At 35.1% G+C, this 22,315-nt stretch overlaps 2 protein-coding genes across 2 annotated transcripts; one reads left to right on the top strand and one right to left on the bottom strand.

The window, feature by feature from the left end:
- The first annotated feature begins 5,792 nt into the window (after positions 1-5,792).
- On the top strand, positions 5,793-12,342 carry LOC132179021 (protein root UVB sensitive 6). The gene is made up of 13 exons (XM_059591634.1): positions 5,793-6,429; positions 6,837-6,935; positions 7,089-7,202; positions 8,388-8,459; positions 8,560-8,670; positions 8,750-8,869; positions 10,004-10,105; positions 10,213-10,285; positions 10,410-10,493; positions 10,588-10,652; positions 10,779-10,880; positions 10,983-11,159; positions 11,505-12,342. The coding sequence occupies exons 1-13, from the start codon at positions 6,070-6,072 to the stop codon at positions 11,574-11,576; spliced, it is 1,551 nt and encodes a 516-aa protein (XP_059447617.1). The 5' UTR covers positions 5,793-6,069; the 3' UTR covers positions 11,577-12,342.
- Positions 12,343-17,012: 4,670 nt separating this feature from the next.
- On the bottom strand, positions 17,013-19,331 carry LOC132177565 (zinc-finger homeodomain protein 4). Its single transcript, XM_059589938.1, has one exon. It carries the CDS (start codon positions 18,223-18,225, stop codon positions 17,386-17,388), a length of 840 nt encoding a protein of 279 aa, XP_059445921.1. The 5' UTR covers positions 18,226-19,331; the 3' UTR covers positions 17,013-17,385.
- Positions 19,332-22,315: the final 2,984 nt, after the last annotated feature.

The following is a 22,315-nucleotide window of genomic DNA, read 5'->3' as shown; positions in this document are numbered from 1 at the left end:
TGTCAACATCTGATTGGTCTACATGGAATTCTGTTAAGTCAACTGACAGAATGACTAATTTGTTCTATTACTAAAACCACAGGTACTTCCTGTGATAAAAGTCAAACCCTAAGAAAGAAAAAATAAAGTTATGAAACCACAGGGGAGTATTTAGTATTTAACCCTTGATAATATTTAATCGTTGTTGAATAGGATTCTTGTATTACTCATTTACAAGTGAAGTATTTTCCGTCTCCATAATTTTTTAGGGTAAACTTGAAAAAGTGAAAAATGTTGCACAGTTTTGTAAGCAATTGCAGGTGGTTTGCTTTCTACTAGGGTTGTAAATAAACAAAGTTACCGTGACTTCGTTCATACTCGACTAGATTATTAAATGAACTATTCGTTGACACAAAGCTATACTCTATTATTAAACAATGCGTACTCGTATAAGGACTCAACTTACTTATTAGCGCGACTCATATATATAAGCTTATATAGTATATAACTTATTAAATAGTCTATATATTATAAATAATATTTATGCTTATAGAGTATATAGCATAAATAATAAATATCTTATAGTTAAAATATTAATAATGTAGTCATGTAGTGTATAATTATTTATAGTTAACTAGTGTATTGTGTGTATTAAACTTAGTTAATTAACTAACTACTTAATTGGTTAATATAAAAAAAAAGTTAGATAATTGACGATGTATATATTATAAACGTTTCTTTTTTTTAATTAAAGTCAATTTCATATATTAACCATGTATATTAAACCTTTTTTTTTTTTTTTTTTGCTACTGGTAAGAGAACTCTTTTTGATTTTCCTTGTATTTGCTTGCTCACAAGTGTCCCACACCAATAAAATAAAAGCAAACACATACCTCTCACAATAATAGTTGGCTTGTCCGGTTGTCACACATGAAAAAAGTAAGGAGAGTTCCTCACCTAAGTAATCTATAAAAGGGATGCAAGTCTCACTTATTGAGTCAAGGCTCATGTTGTCCCACATGAAAAGAGCAAGGAGAACTCCTTGACCAAGTAATCTATAAAAGGGGATGCAAGACTCTCCATTCAAGCCAAGCCAGCCATTTAAGTTAAAAGATTTGTTTTTTTAAAGAAAAAATCTTTAAACTTTGTATTAGCCGAGACTGGCGAGCCAAGTTTTGAGTACTCGGCTTGCCTAGCAGGCGAGCTTGAGCTTGCACAAGGAATTCTCCTTAGCTACCTGAGCCAAACTCAAATTTTAGAGCTTGGCTTGAGCCCGAGCTCATGAAAATTTTAATTGAGTTGAGTTTGGGCAGGTACAACTCACTTGAGCTCGGCTTGTTTACAACCCTACTACTTTTGCTACAAAGTTGTACTATTAGAATAATTTCCATATCAAATCATGCTATGTCACATTCTTAAATTTGGTAAATGGTATTTTATTTTGGTGTTGATGCAAAAAATCAACCAATGACCACCTACGATTAGTCTTCTATTCGAAATACCTACAAGACAAATAAAGCGAGAGTGGTGCGCCACAAAGGGGGAAGGGGCGATGACACCACCTCCGATGCTTAAGTCAGTAAAGTATAGAGGCGAACATAAAAGAAATAGATGGAGATTACGACATAAGAGCATACTTTGGCTAGCCTTTTATTGGCCTTATATAGGCTTGTTGGGGAAATAAACGGTTATTGAATTTTTACCAATGGTACATTAATATACATATTTGAACAGTACTCTAGCTCAAAAACATAAGTTGGTGGGTTTGAGTCTATTTAGGTATATTAACTACTTTTTTTATTTATATTTTCTCAGTGTGGAACTTAACACTCACAAGTGCACTTACAACAATCTCTCTTTCACTTGTGAGTCTCTTCACATTGACCCAACTCTTTCTTGCTTGTGAGTCTTTTTACATTTTCAAGAGTGTCTCGCATCATGAGTTGTAGATACAAACACAACTCCAAACTAGACGCATCCGAACACTCGTTTAGGAAGCTAACAGTGGCTCGATACCACTTGTTTGGGAGATAAACAGTTATGGAGGTTATTTTATTTTAACCAATAATACATTAATATACATATTTGAACATCACTCTTGCCCAAAATCTTAAGTTGATGAGGTTGGATCCACTCAGGTATACTACCAACTATTTTTCTTTATATTTTTTTTAATGTGAGACTCAACGCTCACAACAAGGCTAAATATCATTTATACCGTGTGTTTCATCAGGCAATTATCATGAATTCTACCACATTTTAATGAGTTGTCTTCGTTCAATTTATATTATAAGTTGTACTTCCATTCCGGTAGTGCAATGGGCAAATAGGAGTGTGAACTTTCATTCCAGTAATCCGTCATTCTCTTGAACCTCGGTAATGACCCAATGAAAATTAGTGTTGTGGGCCTATTCATGGGGCCCATTCCACTTGGGTACATTTAAATCTATTTTGTGTTGGTGACTTAATTTCTTGAATGTCTAAGACAATTTGTTCCATCCACGGTTGACAAAATTGTTGTTTTACTTCAATCGGGCCTTTATATTCTGCCCTTGTTAAACGAACATATGACTGTTTGATGTATTTGTCGCTTTCACGTGGTTGTGTGTATTTTGTTATCTAATTATTAGACTTACTAACATATACGTCAGGAGTAATATTAGGGAATATTTTTTTATCCTTCTAAAGTTGATGTGGCTTTCAAAATCACCATTGAATCAAATCCAAATATGATTCATTTAAAATTTAATAGTGATTTTAAAAACTACATTAACTTTAAGAGGATAAAAAGATAGTCATTATCATTACTCGCTATGCTATTGGTTTATTATAATGTTTTTAATGTGTTGTACCTTCAGTACAGTACAACTTGGTTATTTTAGTATCATTATCACTTCATAAGCCGTTTTGTATGAGACTCTTGCTTGCTAGAACGCACAGGAATTATAGGCGGCAATTTTACCGCTGTCCTTGGGGCCAAAGTTACAAGTGTATATTATTTTAAGCATAACATGTTGATAAGTGTTATTTGCTTTAAAGGGGTTTTTAACATTTACAAGCATATTGCGAAATTTTATGTAATGTATTTGCTTGCTTTGTCTGCACACACTTGTTAAAGCTGCCTGGCAGTGATACAAAATTATGTGGTAGTTTGCATTATTAAGTCATTGTCCCACATGTGTTATAATGTTGCAATTGTATTTTATTAAGTTGTTGATGTTTACAATGTGTTATAATACCTTTTATACTCAACTTCTAAGAACTTGTACTTACCATTCAAGTTCTTTCCTGGTAATTGTGCAAAGTGCCGCTGCTCCAAAAATTCAGTTGGGTCGAGGAAATTATATCAGTGTGTACAGGATAAGCTGCCTAGCTACATTAGTTTGAAGCCTAGATACAAATGAATATGATTTACCAATTTATGATCCGTTTGTTTCGGCATAAAATGATTTTTATAAAATATTTTTTTATATTTTTGGATGTTTGGTGTGATAGAAATTAATAGTCAAACCGAAAATGTTTTTGGTTTGATCAACTTGAGCTTTTGACCACAAAAAGCTTATTTAATTTTCATAAAATAGTTTTTCTTTTCTAAAACCATAAATCATTTTTCAAGTTTTAGCTTTTCTTGCTCAAAGTGCATGAGGTTGCCGGACCACCATCAGACCTCTGCTGAAAGTCGCCGACCCTTTTTCACGGTCCCTCATTTTCTGTACGAGGCAAACACATAAATATATTTGCAATTTTCAACAAAAAAATATTTTACGTCAAAACAGACAGAACCTTAATCAACCAACTAAGTTTTTCATAAGACTTGAAGTGCTAATTTAACAAAATGTTTTAAGTAACAAACATCTAAAGAAGGCTTCACATTCAATTATGAAAGTCATTGATCTCTCTACTCATTTATAGGAGACCAACTGTAGCTATTCTACATGGGTATGACCATAGTAGCACTTACTTGTTAGGAGCCAAACAAGAGAAGCCTGGATATTAAGAACTGCATGCGCTCTCTCAAGTTTAGTTAAGTCATAACCTGATCCAGTCTTATTAGGGCATCCGTAAGATTCAAAATAATTAATACTAATAGGATTGATGATTCTCATTTTGATAATCAAACACTCACCTTAATACATACCCAACTGCTTTAAAAATTCTTTTGAGACCAATGATACCCCCACACAAATTGAATGTAACATCGCTAGTGCTACAATTTCCACACTTCCAAGTCTTTTGAAAGAACTCCCGCGTATCATTCGTTAAACCTGGGCTTCAAACTAGATTTCACTATAAATTGGTAAAATCCCATTCATTTCTATCTGGGCTTCACTGTACATAGGGATATCATTTGCTCAACCCATCTAAATACCGTTTTAAAAATGGGCCAGAATTTGAAGGCCTGACCCACCGCCTGTTATCTATAACGGTCGGTTGGAGAAGAGCCTGGCATTGGGCGGGAGAAACGTGTGCAGTTGATTTAGTTCTGAGAGTGGGAGAGTTTTGTTGTTGGGCGTGTTATCGGATCGGATCCTATCCAACATTTTTGGACATATGCTAGAAAAAAAATAGTTTTCAAGAGGGAAAATATTTGACGGTGAAGCCTAAAGCCTATTTCTAATTAACTTTTTTTTTTTGACATGTTTCACACAAGAAGAGAAGTAGAATTTAAACTAGTGACCTCCGCTTCATTAGGCATGGTTCTAGCCGATTGAGCTACCTCTTGAGGACCTATTTCTAATTAACTTGGGTGAGGGTGAAATCTAGTTCTAATTAAATTGGATGACTTTTTTGGGTATGTAATGTGCTTATGCTATTAATTTGAGTAGAAGCATAAACATCTAGCATAATACACTATGTCAGCCGATGTAAAATATCGGTAAAAATTAGAGTTTTATTACTGAAAAATAGTTTGTTAAAGTAGTACTTCAAGTCCTTGGAAGAATGGTAATCCCATTCATTTTTATTTGGACTCTTTTTTTCTTCTTCTTCTTTTTTCATTTTATTTGGACTTAAAAACTCACGTAGGCTGCTTATCCTATGCATACGGACATCCTTTGTTCAACCCAAGTGAAAAATATACAAATTGAACAAATTACATACAAAAATATAAGGCAAGATAAAGGTGAAAGGTGTGCTACAAATTGCTCCTATTCTTCTTTTTTTTTTTTTTTTTTTCTTTTTGTAAATATAACTTCGAATGTTAGGTCATTGTTTATATCCAAAGTGCAAACCCAATCTGGTCCAAAAAGGAGAAATGCTAAAAAAACCAAGAAAAAATAAACAAATACCAATATATTTCAAATGATATTTTTTTACGCCCATTTATTATATTTACTTTGTTTAAATAAATTTTCATGCAAACACTTATTTAAAATATATATATATATATATATATATATAAAACAAAATAAGTATAAAATATAGTTTTAAAGAATAACTTAATCGATTGAAAATTACACCCTATGAAATAAAAGTCACTAGTTTCAATCTTTCCTTCCCTCTTCAATGGACTCGTAAGGAAGAAAAAAAAATTCGCATTTTTCTTACATCACACTTGCTAAAACAAGGAAAGAGTATCAGAAGATTAGACACACGTTGCATAAAACTTGTGTACGCCTTTTGAGAAATGTCAAAACGTGTAATCATCGGCAAGCAGACAGCTGAAAGCGGATTCTCTCCATCAGTCATCCAATAAAAGAAAACAGCTATGTGGCGTGGCTGCGCATATCAGTTCAACTACCAATCACAGCAAGCCACGGAAATATCTACACCGTCCAAAGGGGGTCCCACAAAAGTTACACGTCGTCACAGTACACCGAGCAACACAGAATTGGGGAATCGCCTCTGCCCCAGCTCAGCTGAATCTTGGATTGCATCGCATCTTGAGGGAGCAGCTAGCTCATCATCCTCAGTAGCTCCGCTCCGTTCATAAATGTAGCCGCTTCGGTAGGCCAACCAACAACGACGCACAATGCGTTACAACCAAAGTTTTACCTTTTTCTTTTTCCCTTCAATTGTATAAATAAATAATTTATAAAACCCCTCTCTCACTTTGATTTGAGATTTCCCAATTCCCTTTTGGATTTCGCGATGGCTCATCCTCCGATCAAGTTGAAGCAATCCGCGTCGACCTCAGCGGCGCAGACTCTAACGACGTCGTCTTCCGCCCAGGATGCCCGCCTCCTCGTCCGCGAAACGCTGCGTATTAGCGCCAATCTCGCTGATTTGGCGGCTCAGCCGCTTTCCTCTTCTTCTTCTCCTTCTCATTTGTCTGCTGCTTTGGTTGATTCGTCGGAGTTCGTGAATTCGAGCTTGAGGTTGATCTGCTGCGAGGAAATTGACGGTCGGAGATGGAGCTACGTGGCGGAGAAGGACGCCTCCGGAAGGTTCAAGAAGGGCTCTTCCATTCGCGCCCTTAGTTCCCACGCTCCTCAGACTCCTCCCATTGAGGTCCGATTTTATAAATTTTATTTTTTGTCATTGTTATTTGTATGTTTTTGGCTCAATTTGGTATTTAGTATTAGTATATTTCTATATTTTTCAATCATTTGCTGTTTATGGCACTTAGAGTTGACCTCCGTTGATTTGGTTTACATAATCAATCTAAAATCTACAAACTTTCATTGTTGAGAACAGCCTGACCAATTATTTGAATTTATTAATAGTCATTAACTACTTAATTTGCAACTTTAATTAAACATAATTTCGCATGCCTTTTAGTGATGGAAAGTGAATGAAGCGACGCTTGGAATAACGCTACACTTACTGTCCGCGTCCAAGCAAAAATTTTGTTCTGTAATGTTGAATTAGAAGTTAGAGGATTTGGTGATTATATTCGTATTGAATTGTTGGTGCAGGAGGTGATGTCATTTGTGAGATCGTATGTACTTCCGGAAGGTTTCCCCGATAGCGTTACTTCTTCATACGTCCCGTATATGTCATGGAGAGCTTTGAAGGTAGTTATCTTACCTTTTTTTATGAATCACTGCTAAGAAGGTGGGTTTTAAGGGAAATGGGTACACTCTCTAATGAATAAAAAGAGTGAATTGGGATTGAATACTTTTGGCTCTTTAAAACGCTGTATTTAATTATTACCTTATTTGTTGTAGCACTTCTTCGGAGGAGCAATGGGTGTTTTCACGACGCAAACACTTTTGAGCTCAGTTGGAGTCTCTAGGAATAGAGTGGCTCCAGGAGCTGTCGCTATTAACTGGATTCTCAAGGTGAGGATGACTCTTATATGTTTCATAGTATATGTTTTGCAAATTGAATTATACTTGCAAGTTTTTCCAGTATATTAGTTTCTTAAGGTGGTATACATGACTAGTACTGAAGTTCACTTCAGAATGAAGTGGTTCAAACTATCTTAAATGGCATGTTACCATTTGACGTATGCCTGCCATGACATCTGATTTGTGCTCTATTTACAAAGAGTTCCATTTATTGGAAGTGACACATGAATTCGAGACATTGGAAAATCTGTATTTTTTTCCATTCTAGATAAGGTCATCTGAACATCACATCTCATCTCACCCATCCCATTGAACTATTTAACTAGTTCTAGGAACATGCATGTAGTGATTGGTTTGCCCATGTATAATGAAGACCTGTTGCTGCATGAGTGTATAAGCATTCTTTGATTGAAGGTATGGAAAGGAGAATAAGAAGTTAAATGGGTGCCTCAATGGATTTCTAGAAATGAGGAACTGCTCCTTCATATAGTTTTCAGTTAGGTTCTTAAAAGGTGATCTCATCTCTATTGTGCTTTGCGCACTGAGCAATGGGTCTCCACCTAAATGGTGTGTAATGCTTAGGGGTGGTTACTGACCTGAAGGGGTTGGAAATTCACCATTTCTGAATTCTGACCCCAAGCCGAGCTAGGAGCTGACCTAGCGGCTTGGGTTGGCTTGGGTTTAGGCGGGTCTTGCCCAGCCCTAGTAATGCTCATGCTTGAAATTTGAATCTGCTAAATTGTATGCTTACAGATTTCTCTAATTTTGACTATGTTTATTTTTCCTACTACAAGTAGAGAACCGTGGGAAAAGGAAAAATTGAAATTATATGGCAGTGGGCTGTATTGGTCAGTAGTTTCTCATTTGAGTGATGTCCTGTTACCATTCTCAAAAATAATTTACTTATCTACTTGGATTGTGTACCACTGCTCTTTAATAAGATTGCTTTACTTGAGAAAAAAATAATTAAAAAAATGTCCTTATGCTCAAGACTATGAGTGATTTACTCTTTTGCTGACATCCAATTGGAGCTTAGTGGATTTTAACTGGGAGTACCAGAAAAGGGTTCTCCTTTGACTGCACTTTTGTTCCTTCTTTTCTCATTGAGATTGAATGTGGTCTTAATTTGAAAAAACGGTGAGCTGATTTTCACAAAGTTAAATTTATGTTATGTAGGATGGCGCTGGTCGTGTTGGAAAAATGATTTTTGCCCGCCAAGGAAAGAAGTTTGATTATGACTTAAAACAGGTAAAATTAATTGCTGTTCTGCTCAATTTGTACGGTTACATTTCAACTAGACATCTCCCAGCTTTAATATCATCTGTCTGAAAATTATGATGTGTTGCAGCTACGAATTGCGGGTGATCTTCTTATGGAGGTGGGTGCTGCTGTGGAGTTGGCAACTGCAGCTGTGCCACATCTTTTTCTTCCTTTGGCTTGTGCTGCTAATGTAGCAAAGGTGTGATAGATTTTCCTCAACACAATCTATCATGGTCATGTCAGTTTTGCATATCATATTCTTTATTCTTTGCTTCTAGAATGTTGCTGCTGTAACATCAACATCAACTCGTACACCAATTTACAAAGCCTTTGCTAAAGGAGAGAATATTGGGGATGTCACTGCTAAAGGAGAATGTGTTGGGAATATTGCAGATCTGGTACGCTTATGAAACTTGTCTTTCTACTTTCTATTTTTGCAGAATGATATCTGTAGAAAAGGGACTGTCAGACCAGTCTACCTAATAAAATCAATTGTGATATGGGTTGCCAAAACAGTCTTGACACTAGTATATCTAACATAAATACTTGCTGAAATGAGTCTGAGCTTCTAACGGTTGCTCTGTCACTCTCTCTACACGGTCTCTTTCTAGTTTGGTGAAGCATTTATTAGTGGAGGCGCTATAGCCCTTTTATGAATTCATGTGTGTCAAAATATCTGAAAAGGAGTTAGAAATATTAAATGATTAGCTAGAACAAAATAAAAATTGTGTAGGACAAACAATTGTAATTGGATTGCCTTTTAGCAAAAAGGAGCTTATATCTGTTGGGTCTATTTAAAGTTTTACTTTTTGTTGTGGGGGGAAGAGGGGAAAGTGATCTCCTGTTTCTATTGATGGGTTCAAGCTGGGGCAAATCGAGTCGGAAATCCCATTTAAATCCTTGGCATATATCTACATAGGGCCTTGGTTCAACTTACCTATGGTGAACTCCTAGTTAATGTTACACCACTTACTAACTTTTAGTTAGATTAATTTATTGATAATCTCAATTGTTAGCTGACATATGCTCTTGAGTCCTTGACACATGCTAAATTTTGTGTCAATTGGATGTTATTCATTATCCAATTTTTAAAATTAGTCTAATTTGCATATTTCAAAATTTTAAAAAAATATAATTTTGAACAATATATAGATAAGACAGTCCTGATCTTTGTTCATCTTGGTGTATAGCAAGCCTGGAGGATATGTGAGAAAATGTAATCCATGATTGGTTTGTCAGACTACTAATCTAATAACAACTTATAAGTTGCTAACATTTATAGAAGCTATACCAAATGTAACTTGAATCTTGCTGGTTCTGTCTCAGATTATGGTGGACATATATGGACTGAATAAAGCTCATATCTGACTCTATTCCCATTGTATGATAAAAATCATATCAATAATACTATTTTCCTCCCAATTTAAATGTCTTACTTTCCTTTTTAGGATGCTTCAAAATGCTGGTCTATTTTCTAACCTGCAATCGTTTTCTCTTGTGATTGATGTAACTGAACCTTTTGTCTTTTGAAGCTAGGAACTGGGCTGAGCATAATGATCTCAAAAAGAAACCCATCCTTGGTTACTACATTTGCCTTCCTTTCATGTGGATATGTCCTCAGCTCTTACCGAGAGGTTAGATTGTGTGTAAAGACTACATATTTTTGTTAGCACTCTACCATGTTCCTTTTGTTTGTGGAGGTTGATTTAGTCATGCTAACTGCATTTATGCTTTCCTTCAGGTTAAATCTGTAGTGTTGCACACATTGAATCGGGCAAGATTCACTGTGGCAGTAGATTCCTTCCTTAAGACAGGTCCTTGCTCACCATAAGTGGTCTACTGTAGATGCACAACATTTCCTCCTCTTTATTTTTGAATGCACAAGACGATTGTTTTATGATGTTTAATGGCTGAATCATACTTTATTTTCATTTGCAGGACGAGTCCCCTCATTGCAGGAGGGGAACATGAACGAGAAAATATTCAGTTTTCCATGGTTGAAAGAGAAGCCAGTTGTGCTTGGTATGTGTAAGAAATTGTTATTGCAAGATTTTACAATTGATTATGGCCCTCTTTTTCGTGGTAGTTCAATCTGGGTTTGTTCAACTGTTTGCAGGATCAAGATTTAGGGATGCATTCCAAGACCCAGGTGCATATCTTGCCGTAGAGCCTCTCTTTGAGGTATGCCACTTTTTGTGAAGAAACAAATTTCAAGCAAATCCCTCTCATGGATTCAGTAATATCTTTTTTCTTGATTAGCTCTGTGTATCTAGAGTGTATTCATTATGTTCTCTTGATCGGTGACAGAAAGAGAGATATATTGTGACATATAATCCTTCAAAGGGTAAAATATATGCACTGCTCAAAGATCAGGCGAAGTCAGAGGACATTCTGAAAGCAGCCTTCCATGTGAGATACTACATGACTTCTGTGTCTGTACTTGTTGCACCAATCATTATAATTTTTTCTTATATATTTAATGTTTAAGATGTAATTCACCTTCTATAACAGGCTCATGTGCTTCTGCATTTCATGCAATCATCAAATGAGAATCGATCTTCTTCTCAGAAGCAGGGGGAGTATGACCATCCGGATATTGTAGCTACTGATCTTGAGGCTCGTATTGCTGAGTCATGTAAGATGGTCTCAACCTCATATGGGATTTTCAAGAGCAAAGCTGCAGAGCAGGTTGGTGGAGATCAACTTATCTTATTTTTTCCTGTGTGTTCCGTGTTGTTAGCTTAACGCTTTGTCTGTGCATCTTGTTGGCTTACACCTGAGGAGCTTTTGAAGTGTTTAGCTTATCAGTTTGATGACATCTACAAAAATGAGAAATTTGACAAGCACTAAGCACTAGTAAAAAAGAAGCAAACTGCTTAAGCCTTATGGCTATTTAGACTTATGTTTAATCTCCGAACGAATTGTATCTATAATGATGGTTCACAGATTATTGGATGTGATTAACTGCTTATTGGATATGTAAACACCTCATTCTAAAATACATGATCTCCTTTTCTTTTCTTTTTTGGGTAGGGGTGGAAGATGTCAGAATCACTTCTTAATCCTGGCCGAGCTCGGCTCTATGGGAATGATAAATTGCGATGACATGCTCATACTTCTGCATGTGTAAGCAAAGCGGGCTTTGACTAGTAAGGTGCTTGCCAAATGTCTCTACTGCCGCGGACACACAAAAAGGTTTAGCAGACAAAGAGACCCATATGACAAAAGAGGGCTGGTGGCACTATCCCTATGGGACCATGGAAACCATGGGCTCGTGAAGGTGGTCCCTGTGTGTTAAGGTGCAAAAGTATGATGCAGCGTGCACCCTCTGCTTGATGAAACATAAACATACTTGAAGATGGCATGGTGCAGTATTGAGTTATAGATACGTAAAGGGATGTGTTTTTAACTTGGAGGTGCACATAGATACGTATAGTTTTTCTGTTTCTCCTTTTCGTTGGGGGTTCATTTTTGCTTTGGGGTGTGGGGTTTTTTTTTCTTGTTTTCATTTTTATAGCCTTCTTAGTGTCGCCATGTTATGTCTTATGTTGAAATACCTTGGATTCTTTCTTTTAAATCAATAAAAATTGTACTTGAGAATAGGTGAAGGCTTGGTTTGGATGGAGCATAGAGATTCCAAAGAAATGAAAATAGGAAAGAAATTGAAACTGGAGTCGTATGCACAGTGGCTCTATGCCAAGGCACCACCAGCCTCTTGGGATAGGGCATCACTGCTTTATTGACTTCCGTCACATCTACAATGAGTTGTCTTTCCTGACTTCAGTCAAGTCTACTATGAGTTGTCTTGTAAAGAGTTGTATGTACCAATACTATAAAGTAAAGCTTTTAATTTATATACCCATTTATGTTCTGAACAATGCTTGCACTGATTTTTCCAACAGAAAGCATCAATTCGTTTGTAGCTGTTCATCCTCTGCCAAATAAGATGCATTTAGTTTTAATTTTTTTCATTAGATTTAGCTATTCAAATTTTGAAATTATGGATTTTTTGTTACAAAATTTGCCAATCTCTCTATTTTCTGGGCTGTCTTATTGTTGGCTATATGGTTCTGTTTTTCACATGCTTTTAATTGTTTGGTCATCGTGCTATTATTACCCACTTATCATGTCATCCAAGTTTCTATGTTGTTTTATGTCAATTATTAAATCATGGGAATTGCACGATTAGAGTTTAGGGTCACATCTCTCATCATTCTTTTCCACTGATTGAGATTCCCTATGATATTTGGGGTATCACAGCAATGCAAATCACTAAACCTTAGTCGTTCGTTTGATAATGAGAGGCCAAGATTTTGCCATATCATCAAACCTCTAAAATCCCTAAAACAATGCTGAAAAACATAAAAAAGACATTGACGGGACTACGCCGTACGTTCTCTTTATTTGCTTTTTCTCTTTCCTTTCTTCTTTACTCCCTCTAATGTCAAGACAAGGAGCCCTAATATTAATTTTGCTTCTCAAATCATTAGTAATTCATATCATATAGAAAATGTAAGAGAGTTAATACGGAATTTATCTATCAAAATAAATTTTGAATTGCCCGCTCACAGTTGTAAGAAAGCCTTTTGAAGATGAAAACAACCCAACAATTGCATTTTTGTTTTGGTGTCGTTAGTAGCTCTCACGAATCTACTTCAAATTGGACACAAAAATGTTTATCATTGACCAAATAGAGGTCTGGATCATTTCCTAAACCCATTATCACCAACATCCTGTTTCTTAGTGGAGCCGCTCCCTCTCCTCTGATTTGGGGAGAAAGGTAATGATGGAGAAAATGGACTACTCGGGTGATCAATGGTTAGTGGTCATCCGCTAGTGGGAGTGACAGTTGAGAAAGAGGAAAAAGAAAGACAACAGAATTAGGATCTACCATATTTTTATTACACGATTATTTCACAATGTAAGGTGACGGACCCAATTAACCATTTATTATTATTATTTTTTTGAAGGAGGTCAGATTCAAGAATTGGTTGAGAATATCACATTAGCATTATGAGATAGTTATGTGATAAAAATGTAATTTTTAACATTACTCATTCAAATCTGGGAGTTGGACTATAATTGAATTTATTTAGAAGCCCATAATTAATAATAAAATAAAATAAAAAAACTGAAAAAAAAAAGAAGTTTTTTAAGTCAAATTTTGAAGTTAATTTTTTTTTTTTTTAAAAAAAAAAAAAATTAAGGGAAGACAAATTAGATAGGGGTGTGCATGTGGTTAGCGGTTATTAATTGTCTTTGCCTACCCTCAAATTATTAAACAATCCTAGAAAATAAATAGAGATCATGTAGATGCTCTAATTGTTAACAATTCGAACAACAAATGTGAGAATTTCCATGAGACTTACCTATTTAAGTAAGTCTGGGTAGTTCACCTACTTGTTTAGGCAGATATGTTCCATTAGAGTTTTCTCATATTTGTTGTCTGAATTACTAGCAATCCAAATAACAAATTGCTAAATATTCGAATCCGAACAAAACGTGGTTAACCGGACTGGTTTTTATATATGTGGGCAATTGGTAAAACCTTGGAGCTTTCGGTGTAGATAAATGGCTGAGAAACTACGAATTGTAGACCAACAATACAAGAATCTATAGCCAAGGTCCAAGGACAAGAAGCCAGCAAAGCTGACCTTTGGGCATAGGCGGGTGCCTAAAGCCATCCTATATAGGAAATTATAAATAAATAAAAGTGCAAGTGTAAATCATATAATCCATGGTTTTGTGAGTGTAGAGGTTAGCTGGTGATAGATGGAAGAGGGCGGAAATGTCATTTCAGTGGCAGCAACACCACATTAAAGATTTGCTCAAGCATATTAAATATGGCTCGGAAGATGATGGTTCCAATTAAATAGGCCTCTTAAATGTGGTGGTGAATTGTCACTCTTACGATTGAGTGGGGAAATGAAACAATGCAGAAAGGTTGAGAGAACAAAACTTCAGCATAAGAAATGGGGGTTGTTTTGGGGTCCCCCTCTCTGCAGCTTTTGGAGGTGGGGATTAGTAGATGGGGCGCTGGAAATGTCACTGCCAATAGTTAAGATGGTCACGGGAGTAGTTATTTTCATGGCAATTAAACTATTTTCATCTGTTGAAGGTAGAGAGTATTGAAGGAAATATACGTTGATGCAAGGAAGGAGGAGTTTTGTTTGCAAAACAAGGGAAGGGTGGATAGAAGGCTTCCGGTCTCGAAACCGGAAGTACTCCGATGCTCAAGTCAATTCCTAAGAGGGAGAACAAAGTTAATAAAAGCTATGTAAAAAAAGGGTCGGAAAGATTCTCTCTTGGGCGTGGTAGGTGTGGGATATAATGGAGAATGCTTGAAATCGTAGGTCAGTAAAGTGATGGCATGTGGTGCATCCCATGAAGATGAAGATGAAGGGACATCGAGTTGCTAGTATTGGACCTAGTGTGGGATTAGCCACCTAAACCTAGTCCTAGCTTGGTCTTGGACTTTCTTAATCGTTGTGCCTGTTTGCCAAAGGACCAAAAAAGAGCTTAATATTATTCCTCTCAAAATCAACTCACAACATTCTTACTTTTTACATCACATCAATTACTTTTTATCACTATTCATATAAAAAAATTACTATAAAATAAAAAAATTTTATTTTTTTCATACAAAACATTCTTATTATTTTTTTTTTCACATCAATCAAATATGTTACAGTAAAACTCCACCTCCTTTTTAACTTCCTTTGGCAAACAAGCCCTTAAAGGTCTATATAAGTATGTAATATGGTCCTGCAATATTCTCATTGCAACAATATTCAAGGTGAATAATTGAAATGTTGAGCACTTAAATCGTACGTAAATGGGGATAAGGTGCAATGATATTTGGATATTTGACTGTCCATTGCGTGTGTCAGGTGCTCCCACTTGCACCCTATGTGACTTTGTCCAAGCTCCTACCCAAATAGGGTGAATTAAGCTTGAGCAATCTCTCATGTGAGACTGTCCACCCTAGCGATAAGATATATTGAGATGTCTTAAGTTCAATCTACCACAAGAAAGTAGAACAAAAGAAAAATTGTAGTAAACATGTTATAACTGAAGGGACTACTATAAACATATAAAATAAAATAAAATAAATAGAGTTAATAGTTGATTAGTTTGATGTGTTTTAATTGGAGGCACAAGAATGCATGTGAAGAAATGCTGAAGCTTCATGCTTTAATCACATGTATTAAACTGTGTCCGGTTAATGTTTTATAGAGGGGTAAAATTATTATTTTAATTTTTTAAATAATTTTATTTCTCTAAAATACAATAATCGAATATTATTTATTTCTGGGGTGGGGACTACTGTTGAGATTAATGACTAATATCCACATTTTGCCTGAGTTTATCATATTTTAAATTTTAATTAAATACATTGACTGTTTTAATTGCTTTAGCCTTTAGCCTTTAAATGAATGGGCAGGCTGCTCGGAGTACTGACTTTTGCACGTAGACTTTTTTTCGTTGCTTTTGCTTCCGACCAAAACAAACTTCTTGCATAAAAGAACGTGCATTCAAATTCCAAACTCAAAACTCTAAAGTGACCTTTCCTTTTTCTTTTTTTTTTTCTTTTTACTTGTTTTCCCTTTTTCTTTAGGGAATTAAGGGGATATATAGGTGGGTGTTAAATATTAGAGAGAAATCAAATTTAGTATATGTTTTTCATGCGATTTTAATTTAATTTTAAAATTTTTAGTTTTGATAATTAGATTTTTAAGTTTTTTCAATTCTTACCAATGATGATATGAAGAGGGTATAACGATTATAAAATAACTTTTTACAATTTCAAATGAAATGAAGAGGATATATATCTCTGATATACGTACTCAGAGAGATAATCCAAAAGAAGCTATAGACATAAATGTAATAAATGAGTTGCTCTTTGCGGTAGTCACCAGTCATGATAGAGGTCCCTCCTCCCACGAGAGAGACAAGTGCACAAACTACGAATAGAATCCAAAGTTTTATATTAGAGGACAAAATATAAGGCATGGTTTGGTTAGGGAAAGAGTAAAATGCTATATATGGGCACAATTGTACAAAGGATTATTTAATTTGAGCTTTTAGTACTATAAGTTTTCTTATAAATTGATAGTTGGTAAATTTATAAATTAATTTTCTGGGTAATTCATTTTAATATTTTTGTTGGTTTTTTTTCCCTTTTAATGGGCCACATTAATTATTCTTTATTTTCTTTGTTTAGAAGAAGCAAATGTCAAATATCATTTTTCAAATGAAAGAAAATATACTACAAATTGCTTAACACTAGGGAAAAATGGCTTACTCCTCAAAATTCTAATTCAGACCAAGCATTTCTACCCTATCTTAAATGACCCCCTGGCTATCTATGAGTTTTGGTGGGATTTTGAGAATTAAAATTAAAATATATATATATATATATATATTTTCTCTAAAAGTACTTTCAAGTAAAAAATTTCCCATCAAAATCATTTTAGGTTGAAACAAATGCAGTCTCAGCCTTTTGGTTTTCACAGTCTGACGTATAACAATATTTAATACAAAAGTTAATATTATATTAAAAACTATAAGATAACAGGAAGAATATTAGTTAATTAAGAAGCTCTCCTCCTCCTAAAATTAAAGATTAATAATACATTGGCGTATCTCAGTCTGAAAAACTCAACTCAATCCTGCACTGAACATTGAACAAGAACATGAACATGAACCACAACTCAAACACTACCAAACCCAATTTGCCTAAGCTACATTACATATCATATATAACCACTATTATTACAAACAGTGAGAGAACTCAAGTAACTTACTCAAAGAGAAGAAAAATGATTAAAAAGATAGCTGGGTGTAGAGAAAATAAAAGAAAACATATTCAGCTGAGATGTGGAGTTAAAGCACATGCAAACTAAAAATATGGTTAACTTAAATCTGTGGAGTGATTTTTCTTGGCTAGATTGTGCTTGTTGTTGTGCATCCAAACCTTGAGGACTCTTCTCTTGACTCCAATCTCTTGGCAGAACTGTTGCACCACAGCCTCTTCCTGCTTCTGGATTTTCCACCCAACTTTCTCTGCAAAGTTGAGCATTTTCTCCTTCTGTTCTGGAGTGAACTTGGTCCTGAACCTTTTCTTCATAAGCTGTGGAGGATGCCTGGTGGGCATTCCTGCACCCCCACCATCTTCCTGCTCATCAGACTCAGAAGGGATGGAGCCCATGTTATAGGGCATTATAATTTGGTGGGGTGCTGCTGGTCTTGAAGATATAAATGTACCTGTAGCTGTAGGGTACCCCAAGGCCTCTGGGGTAGTAAGTAAATTTTTGTGATGGGCAAGCATGAATTTCCTGGCAACCCTGTTGAGATGTGGGGTATGATGGCAGTCACATGAATTAGAGGGCTCACCTTCAACTTCTTTTCTGTGGAAGTTTCTGTGACAATTGCAGGCAGAGCAATTGAGTGCTTCTATTGTACCTTCTTCACCATTGGGCATGAATTCACCACAGCCATCAGTGGCATTCCCTCCCATTGCTGCTGCATGGTTCTTGAGGCATTCTCTATACCTCACCACTTTCTTGTAGGGCACAATATTTTCTTCTAGGCCATTGGAGGGGATTTGGGTTGCTGATGAAGGGATGATGTGATTGTGGGGTGCAGGATCATGATGGATCAAGTGCCCATGCCCCCCACCATATGTACTGTTTATTGGCATTGGAATTGGGATTGGGATTGGGATTTCTCCTTCTTGACTTGAAAGTTCCATCCCTAGCTTGTTTTCTCTCTGCTAGCTGCTTCTCTGGCTATTATATTAGTTTTGTGTCTTGTTGTTTGTATGGTGACAGGAAGAGAAACAACAAGAAGACAGGAGGATATAATTTGGAGGCCTAAATCATTAAATATTAAAAGTGGTTGCTTTCTTGTACTCCTGGGACCTTTCTTGACAATTGTCCACTCTTTTACAACCAACACAAACTAGAAACCCTTACTATTCTCGCAGACACAAAAGATGGGGACTAAATTGCAGTTGCTTTGAGAGAGAGAGAGAGAGAAGGTGTTGAAATGACAGGGGATCTGCTGGGCTCAAAGAGAGATATCACAAGGTTAATGATCAGGAGAACAAAGCAAGAAAAGGGTTTGGGTATCCATCTATTTTCTCTCAAGAGGTCAACTTAGAAGGAAAAAAGAAGAAAGAAAACAAACAAATTAACAAACAAATTCAATGGCACTGTGGCCAGGAGCTAGCATCGATGAGAGACTAATTTAAGCAAATAAATTACCAACTCCCAACATTTCTATCTCTATTTCTCGAAAGTGAGAGAGGGAGAGAGAGAGAATGAGAAAGGGGGTCAAACAATCTCTGATGAGAAAGAAAATGATGGAGAAAGGGAGACGACTGATCAAGTAAGCCTTGTTTGTTCTTCTTTCGACTCGTAATGGAAACGGAAAGAAGGGAGAAAGAAAATGGCATACCTATATCAATTTCTCTTGTGTCCAAATCTTGAGCTTTAAGCACCTTCCATACTATAAGGCGATGAGGTTCTAAGATAGAATACAAGTTTTGGCTTAGAAGGTAGACTTAGCTAGCAGAGTGAGGAGGATTTGGATTATAAGACTAAGCAAGTGTGTGTGTGTGTGAGAGAGAGAGAGAGAGAGGGAGAGAAAGGGCTGAGTTTTTTTTGAGGTGGGTTTTGCTAGCGAAGCACTAAACAAGGGCTTATAGAAATAGTGAGGAGGCAAAAAAGAGAGAGGATAGAAAGAAAAGAAAGCAGGTTTTTTTAACAGACAAAGAGGAAAACACAGTGAGTTTAGGGAGAGCAGAAAAGGTGGGGTGCTTGCTTTGCTTGCACTATCAGGCATCAAGTTTACTCCATATGGAGAGCAGTGTGTCAGAGAGTGGAGATGACAAAGGAAGAAGAGAGAGAGAGAGAGAATTATGAAAAGAAATATTCTTTAAAAGAAATTAGCAAAATGGCCTAGCTTTCTTTAAGTTGGACTTGGAGCATTCAAAAAGTTTTAGAAGGTGCTATTTAATATATTTTTAAACTAATACTAAACAATAAGATAATGTGACAGTAAAAATTATTTTTTATTTTTTATATGTCCATATTAATTAAAAATTAATTTTTTCAGTCACATTAACTCAATTATATGACAGTCAAATAACATTAATATACTAATAGCATTACTCAAAAGCTTTTGGATGGACATATTTTCCTATAATTACATGACTCTCTCATACCATAATTCTGTGGGTTTGTGCATGCGTGTTGGGGGAGGGGTTGTATGTGTAGATTTGCTAATAATTGAATCTGTTATTTGATGCAATGCTTCATAGCAAGATTTTCTTTCTAATACACTTTCTTGGTTGAGAAATTGCTCCCACACACTCTCATACTTAGAAGTGCACAATTTCAAATATGGCATTAAAAATCACTATTAAATCCAAAATTTAATAATAATTCATCTAAATTCTATGGTGATTTTTACTATTACTTTAAAAATGTGTAGTTAAAAGTATAGAAGTGGGAATAAGAGTGATAAAACTAATGTGTAGCATTTATCTTGTTAGTTTGTAAAATTGGTTACTTTGACTAGATTAATTAAAGAACAATAAAACAGTAGTACTGCAATTAATGCAGTCATGCCACCCTTTGTATCCTTGAGTCGAAGTTAAAAGGATGTCATGCTACTCATGTGAAATGATTAGTTTTGATTCTTTTGAACATAAAATATGGGAAATCTTATGAACACAGCAGTAGTTTTGAAGCATGGTCAAAGGGGGCAAGAGTGATAATTAAGTAGGTCTTTGGCAGAAATAGAAAGCTTTATTAATCAGTGGATTCTTCCTTCAAGAGCCAGAATTACTGTTGAGGGAATACAAACCAATTCTTTAACAAGAGGCCATCAATTATTTGCCATAGATAAATATACCCTTTTCTTATCTGCATTAATTTCCTTGTGGTGTTGTATCATCAGAAAGGATTACTCAATATGACAATGATGTCCCCTTAGAATACAATGGACAATGCCATTCCAATTCATTCACACCCATCACATGAAGGGTCTGGAGAGAGAGAGAGAGGAGTAACAATTGAGACCTGAGAATAGTTCCACTTTCTAATCCAACAGTGATGTTTAGCATAATGAGTACGTATCAACTACAATTTTTTTTTTTTTTAATATAATCACTTATTATAGGTTTGACAGAATGAATCTTAGTTTTATATATATATATATAAAGCACGCCTATATCTTGTCAAGCCAAAGGTTTATTGTTTGTATATTTGTTGGGTAAAAGCTTCACTTGAACCCAAGATCGATCTCAACTCATCCATGATACTATTGGCGTTTTACTGATATGCTAGGATTTATATATATATATATATATAGTCTTCGAATATTTTTGCTTCCTTCAAGTAGAGCTTTTAAAACTAATAAATTCAAAATTACTAGTTGATATTTTTCATGATTTAAGCTGTTCTTTGAAATGATCATGATATACATGCATGCAGGTAAGATGTATGTATAGTAATATGATTTGGGAGATTAGCTTTGTTGTCTAGAAAGCAAATATTTTTCATTATGTCGTAATTAATTCCGAAAATTAAAACATATAGGGATCGAGATGATGAAAGTAGATTAACCTTTTTAGGTACAATTAGAGAATAAAACCTCGTAAAGAAACTTTGATGAAGCTGTTCATATTTTTATATAAGGTACTGTTGTTGTGCTAAATTTTCCTTTTCACATTCTACATGGAGGGAAAAAAGAGTTAGCCCCTTTATTAGATTATCCAAAATCACTTTATTCTTTATTATCTTTGCCTTTATTCCACACCCCCACATTTAAAAGCTTTATCCCTCTTTATTTTTTTTGTTTTTATCTACGTTGTCTCTTCTTCTAGTAATTCTACGACTACTACTTTTTCTTTGTCGCTTTTTCTCTCTTTTTAAGTTTCACATAACTATATATCTTTTTGCTTAATTAATTATACAAAAAATTTACCACCATTATATATAAATAGCTTGAAAATCACAAACTTCTTTTTTTGGTGATTTTATAGATTTTAGTCTAATATATAATCGAATTACATCTAAAATAAATTGATTTTACTGCATACTTTATCCTGCATAATTAATTTATATTTTCTGAAAAAAAAAAAAAAAAAAGTTCATGAATTAAAATTTATTCTTTTAGTAGGTAATGATAATTTCTCTAAGTCTCTGAAATTGAGAGAGAGGGAGAGAGAGAGAGATAATTATGGTACTGTGGTGAAGGGGGCCACAAGAATAAATGGTGTTGATGACACAGGACACCATTGATCACAATTTTCAAGATGTTCCAGAACTCAAAATTTTCTTCAATCCTTTAGGTAAAGCACACATAGATCCATCCATCCCAATCACTGCCAAATCCAAACCCATTTTTCTGAATTTCTTGGAGTGTCTTGAAGCCTTTCAGATTTTAGATTTCTATGAAAAAATAAGGTGTACTGCAGACATATAATAGGGGGGCTTATATTGAAGTAATTTTAGGAGGCATAATTGTGTACTTGTGCTTTATTAAAAATAACGTGACTATTAAAATTATCATTGAGTTTGTGATTGATCATTATTGAGTTTTGATCCAATGGTAATTGTAATAGGTACATCATTCTTAGTATGACACATATAAGCCATTTAGAATTACTCCTTATATTGTCCACTTCATAATTAAATGGCATTATACAATATTTGGGGGCTTTAAATGCCAATTACCTACTTAAATAATATAAGAATTCAATGGTATAGATTATGTGATGAAATTATATAATTAATTAAGATGAATCTATTTTATGAAGATGAATCTTGAAC

This window comes from Corylus avellana, chromosome ca4 (genome assembly GCF_901000735.1).
Source record: "Corylus avellana chromosome ca4, CavTom2PMs-1.0".
In the NCBI taxonomy this organism is placed as follows: Eukaryota; Viridiplantae; Streptophyta; class Magnoliopsida; order Fagales; family Betulaceae; genus Corylus; species Corylus avellana.
The sequence above is the reverse complement of the archived record's forward strand: the minus strand, read 5'-3'. Positions and strand labels throughout refer to the sequence as shown.